Source organism: Arachis duranensis, chromosome 5 (genome assembly GCF_000817695.3).
Source record: "Arachis duranensis cultivar V14167 chromosome 5, aradu.V14167.gnm2.J7QH, whole genome shotgun sequence".
Classification (NCBI taxonomy): domain Eukaryota; kingdom Viridiplantae; phylum Streptophyta; class Magnoliopsida; order Fabales; family Fabaceae; genus Arachis; species Arachis duranensis.
Window position 1 is genome coordinate 43,411,001 of NC_029776.3, and position 6,274 is coordinate 43,417,274.

The following is a 6,274-nucleotide window of genomic DNA, read 5'->3' on the forward strand; positions in this document are numbered from 1 at the left end:
TTAGCAAAACTCTCCAAGATCACCCACAACTTCATACAGAAAATTAGAGCTTTAATTAGGAACTTAGAAGTTCAAATAGGATAGTTGAGCAAGTAAGTTACTGAAAGCCTCCTAATACATTTCCTAGTGATACAATTCCAAATTTGAGAGAGAAATATAAGGCCATTTATGTAATAAGTAAAAAAAAAGTAGATAAGCAACCCTGTGGTGATGAGGGGCCAACTGACAAAAGTATGATAGAAGCCAAAGACCTTAAAGAGCTCACTCTCTCTCTCTCCCTACACATACCAAGATTGAGCAACTCAAAGTGGGGATCTTAGTGCCTGAGCACAAGAATGAGCAAGCCTCTAAACTCCTTTCCTTTCCGTGGAGTACTCGCAACATTTATTATGTAGGGAGTATTAGTTACTCGCAACATTTAAGGAAAAATTTTTGGGGGACAAAATAGATTATCAAATTTGAAAATAGGCCCAACATGAGGCACCGTCGTTCTCAACTGTTTCAGAGCCTTCTCTTCCTCTATATGCGTTGTTTATAAATTTATCTCTATTCATCAAACATGTAACAACAAATAAATGACTATGACAATGTAGCAAAGTTCACAAAATATAGAATATTTTTTTTTGGTATCGTTTGTACATAAATTTTTTCTACTTGATCTGCCAAAGGAAGGAAGATATACTAATACTAGTACCAATAATAACAACATAAAACAAAAATATTTTTCAGGCAATTATTATTTTCAAGTGAGATTTGGTGAGTACACCGGTTTTAATATCATTAGAACAACAAAAACATGACTAATTTACTAGTGTGACGTAGTATTTTTATGAAGGTATATTCATATCATTAGAACAACATTAATATCTCGGAAAAAAATTTACAAAAAATTAGGAATTTGACTATGAAAACAACTATGAAACATACATAGGGGGTGTGTCATTCAAGAAATCTTGAACACTACAATAATGTTAATACAAAGTTGATGTAGCCATCATCATCTCATGTTGGAGGCAGGACTTGAAATTACAATTCCATTGAATACCTTCCTCCTCTCCTTTCTATGGAATACACGCAAATTTGGTGACTTAGGTTTTGTTGTGTCCTTGGTAGACCTAAATACGCACCATTTAGTATGCACGAAGTATTAGTTGTATTTTTTATTATAAGAAAAAGTTTTTCAATAAAAAACAGACAGAGTTTAAGAATATACTTTTGGGGACAAAATGGATTATCAAATTTAGGAATAGGCCTAGCATGAGGAACCATTGTCCTTCTCAACTGTTTCAGAGCCTTCTCTTCCTCTATCTGCATTGTTCACAAACTTATCACTATCAATCAAAACATGTAACTAGATGACTATAACAATGTACCAAAGTTCACAAAATATATTATACCATTCTTGCTGCTTCACTTTCTTCTCTGTATCGTTTGTGCATCATTTCTTTCTCCTTGATCTGCCACAAAAAAGCTATACTAATACCAATAATAATAACATACACACAAAAAAAAAAGCAGAGTGAGATTTTACCCTTTCATCAAATTGTGCTCGATCCACAGCGCGATGTTCCACATGTAAATTAAACTGTTGAACTTGGGTAAGGGGTTTGCGAACCTTCTCTGGAACTGGGATTGGGTCCCTGCTTGCAATGATATCCGCAAAGACTATTAAGAACATCGTATTTCTTCATACACGTGAGGAAGAATAAACTTCTGAATTGGTACTCACTCTTTTAAGATTGGCTGTGCCTTGAATGTTCTCATCTCAGCCTCTTCTCTCTCCATTCTCAGTCTTTCTTCCATTTCCTTCTGCATTTCTTCCTCATGTCTCACTAGACTCTCCAGTTGGAATGGTTCTGGTTTTGTGCATTGCTTGGGTTCTGGTTTCTGCGGAATCTACAAACGACACCAACAATTTTATATATACTATATATATTATATCAATTAGTAAACATCAATGGGGCGCCGAAATTGAGAAACTTCTTACCACAGGGTAGTCAGTGGTATAAGGATATGGATTAGCCTTGGGAACCCTCGCTCTTTCCTCCTCCCACTGTTTTGTTAGAAGTTCTACCAACAGTCTCTTTTCTTTTTCAGCACCTCTTTCCTAAAACATGATTAAGAATGTTGGTATTACCAAAACTAGACTATTCACCATGCTATACTAATCTTCCATGAAAGGTGAAGTAATGAACCTCAGTATGGAGATGAAATGGATTTGGAGTTGTGTTTCTTGGAAGAGCATTATGGCTACGTGCAGATTCAGATGACTTCAAAGAAAGCTGCAAACCCCAATAAAGCAAATGAATCTCTTAACTGATAATAAATATCTAAGAGAAAAGTATACAATTTAACTCTAAAGTACCTTGTCAAACAAATCTGCCACAGCAGCAGGTGGTGGGATCCTCTCATTTGTTGCAAAGTTAAATTCTTGAGGCTCGGTAACATTCTTCTTTGCATTGCAGAATATGCCAATGTTCCCTTTACTTTCAAAAATCTGACAAGAAATCATTTGGTTACCATAAAATTCTTGAAGGATAGGACAAAATTCTTACATAGGTAATATCGAAGTTGGCACCATTACCTTTTTATTTAGCGGCCTTGCCTTGAATTTGGGGGCTTTCTCAAGCTCCTCTTGCTCTAATTCCATGGAGCTCTTCAACTTCGGCGGACGGCCCCTCAGTGATGTTTGAAGTACAGGTGTTTTAGGTTCTGTAAGATGACGAGGCTTACATGAATTATCCTGTGTCAAAGAAGGAAATGAGACAACCTAATGAATCGAAGTGAATAAGCCGACATATCCAAAAGGGATCATATAACTCCTGTTGCTCTAAATTACCTTTTGAGACAGCTCTGTTGAAGCTACTGATGCTGAATCTACATTCTGATGGGACCTGGCCCTTGTTTCCAAATGAAACTCCTAAAGAAAATAATAAATAAATAATTGTTAGTACTTGTATCACATTAGGCATTTCTGCTAAACATATTTTGATGTGGTTTACCTTAAACTCTGGAGGATGGGGTATACTTCTTGGTATCGGAGGCAAACTTGATGTCTGCAAAATCTATAATGGATAAAAAAAAGGAAATAAATAAATTTCATAAATCTAGGCATAAACGATAACATTCACGTACGACCCAGAGAAGAATGAAAAAGTACCTTCTTATTCAGTGGACGAGCCTTAAACTTTGGCATTTTAGCCATCAACTCTTCCTCAAGTTCAGCACTACTCTTCACCTTAGTTGGGCGAACCCTTTGAGTTGTCTCAAATTCAGGTTCTTTTGGTCGGGTCAATGTTAGTTTTGGTTTTGTCTAGTCATGGAAGCAACATTTCCCCAACTAATTAGTCAAAAATGTATTTTAAGTTTTAACATGCACCATATGATAAAAAAGGAGAGAAAACAACAGATCCATATCTTACATTAGAAAGAGCACTGGGCAATGACAGGTCTCTTGTACTGGACTGAAATCTTTTAAGTATTTCTGCTGTTGATATAAATGGTGCAGGTGCTGTTTTTGGTGTTCCACGAACATAAACCTATCACATACAGACATAGATAGTTCGATATAAAATGATCCAGCAGTAAAGTACTAAAATTATAACCAAAAGGATCTTTTATTAATATATGAAATTAATGAACAACACAAACCTTTCTGTCTTCTTTGTTAGTCTTGCTAGTACTTGAAGGGATGTTGGCATTGCCAGTGGTTAATAAACCCAATTTAGACTTATGGGGCAAATTGTGATGTTTGACATTCAGAATCTGAAAAGTTTTGACGAAGAAAGAAAAAGGGATACAATTAAGATAAGACAAAAAAAAATTTTAAATAGAAAATGCGGAAGAACAACGCAAAATTTACCTGTCTACTCTTTCCTCCTTCCAATTTTTGCTTTTTAATAGCTTGATTCTCTTGGGTCACATGGGGAGTCCCAGCAGTGCTGGTTTTCATGGATGATGACTGTAACTGTGGTTTTTTACTAGTGCCTATCTTTCTAGCTGTCTCTTGCTTCTTGGAGGTGGTGGTTGGCAATCTTTTCTGCAGTGTTGGTTTGGGAGTGCAAGCATCTTTTCCTACTTCAGCAGACCCATCTCCAGATGATGAAATCCCTAAGCATGAGCTCTCTCCTTTGCAAACATCTTCACTTCTTTCCGTATCAACAGGAACCTGATATCCATTGATCATAATTGTTATATGAGAACTTAAGTCAATAATCAGGGAACAAATTTTCCAAAAGGGATCCTCAGATTGCAGCAATAATTACCACATGAGAAATAATTGTCTTGTTTTCTTCTTTGACTTCACTGCAAGGTGCATCATCTTCCTTTATTTCAGTAGTGATGCTCTGTGGCTGTTTAATTGTTTCCTGAAAAGTCTTCTCAGCATTTTCGGATGTCTAGTAAAACAATATATGATCAGTAATGATAATTCAATCAAATTTTAAGCACAACAATTATATCATCAATGTAGAAGTAAGAGTACCGTGTCTATTTTGTCAGCTTCATTAAAATCACACAAGGTATCTACAGTGATAGATCTACCAGCCTTGATTTTAGGCATGAATGCTGCAACAATTTGAAGAACCAAGTAAAGATCAATCACGTAAATAATCATACAATAAACACCAATTAGAAAACAAACTAAACAATAGTATGAACTTTTTATCCTGATAGCCTGTTTAGAGAGAAAAAAATATGTATGTAAGTAACCCTAACCTAAAAGGTGTTGGGTGCAAAAAGAATTGAACTTCCTATTAAGCGAATTATCCAACATTCCAAATAACTTATAGCTTAATCAAAGAGCTTAGAACCATGCGACAGGTTTAATTGAAGAATTTACAGAATAGCAGCCAGAGGAGAAACCACTGCTAAGAAATCAGCATGGATTTAAACCAACCCTAACCTGCTTCGATCCTATGTGTATAACCCTATAACCTAAAATCCCAACTTTTCACTCAGCAACAATTTAAAGAAACAAAACTTACGTGAAGGTGCGTAGGAGAGAGCAGTATCGAACCATAGCTGAGCCCTGCGCTCGTCCTCCTCGGTTTCCCCATTGATGAAATCAAAGAACCTCGGCGCTGAGAACTCGTAGGTCTCATTGATCATGGTAATGGTGGTTCCGCTGCCACCCCCGATGTTACTACTTCCAGTTTCCTCCGCCGCCGCCGTCACCATGTCCAATTTATTTGAGCACAACCTCGAGTTGAGGTGAAAGAGGGTTTTTCTTTCCTCCGAGTTTGGGTGTCTCTGGTTGAGTTCGATTGCTGCTTTGAGTTTGATCTAATTTTTTAATTAAATATTTTGAGAGGAAAACAGAAAGAGCGTGTGTTTGCTTTGCTGCTTGCTGCTGAAGGAGGGAGAGGGAGTGCGTAAGTGTAATGTTGCAAGAATTGTAATGGTCAGTTTTCTCTAACGGTCGAAAAACTTTTTGAACTGTTATTAACGAACCGATTTTCTACTTTCGTTCCAGCAGTTGCCTCCCAAGTCCAACGGCTATATCTCGTGTCAATTATATTCTTAGTCAACTTATATTTGGTGAATTTTATGGTGTTTTATTATTTAATGTCAATTTTTTTAATTTATTTTTTATAACAAATTTTAAATATTTAAAAATTATTTATTTTAAATTTTTTAAATTGAATGTTAATTTTTATTTTTTTTAATAAGTTAGACACCACCATCTTTTAATTATTATAGCAATTATTTATTTATTTTTTGATTCACATATCTAGTAATCTAGTAATATTATTTTTTTTTTAGTATCATGCTATCATATTATGAATTCTTTAAACTACGTTTGGTAAGAAATAAGTTAAAGATAATGATAAAATATTTAGACGATATCTTTGTAAGAATATGTGAAAAAATTCACTCATTTTCTATACATGTAGTATACTTAAAAGGTAGGGAGGAAATGTTAATATTCCTTTTTTATTTATCAATACTCTCTAGTTTTAACTTCTCACAGTTAACTCGTAAAGTGATCACAGCTTATTCACGAAGACGTGTGAACAGTGTTTTTATACGTAGGGTCTCTAATAAATTATTTTTAACTTTTCTTTTTTTTTTTTAATATGTAGTCCATTTTAATGATAAAAAACATATTACATGTACTTTTAAGATATTAGTTTTTGAATCAAGATTTTTTAAATTAAAAAATTAGTAAAATAATAAAATAAAAAATTAATTATTAATTTTCACAATTTTTGTAATAAAATTTATATATAATAGAAATTATAAATTCAATAATAATTAATTTTTTATTTTAGAG

The 6,274-nt window shown here is 34.4% G+C and overlaps 1 protein-coding gene across 1 annotated transcript; it reads right to left on the reverse strand.

Annotated features, from left to right (window-relative positions):
* Positions 1-734: 734 nt before the first annotated feature.
* Positions 735-5,371, reverse strand: LOC107489241 (protein TPX2-like). Its single transcript, XM_016110003.3, has 18 exons — positions 4,986-5,371; positions 4,484-4,566; positions 4,266-4,397; positions 3,863-4,168; positions 3,652-3,765; positions 3,423-3,539; positions 3,161-3,313; positions 3,003-3,065; positions 2,840-2,920; positions 2,585-2,743; positions 2,366-2,497; positions 2,196-2,282; positions 1,988-2,107; positions 1,730-1,896; positions 1,532-1,640; positions 1,398-1,457; positions 1,214-1,308; positions 735-1,115 (listed from the first exon to the last, which is right to left on the reverse strand). Exons 1-18 carry the CDS (start codon positions 5,176-5,178, stop codon positions 998-1,000), a joined length of 2,289 nt encoding a protein of 762 aa, XP_015965489.1. The 5' UTR covers positions 5,179-5,371; the 3' UTR covers positions 735-997.
* Between the last annotated feature and the right edge of the window lie 903 nt (positions 5,372-6,274).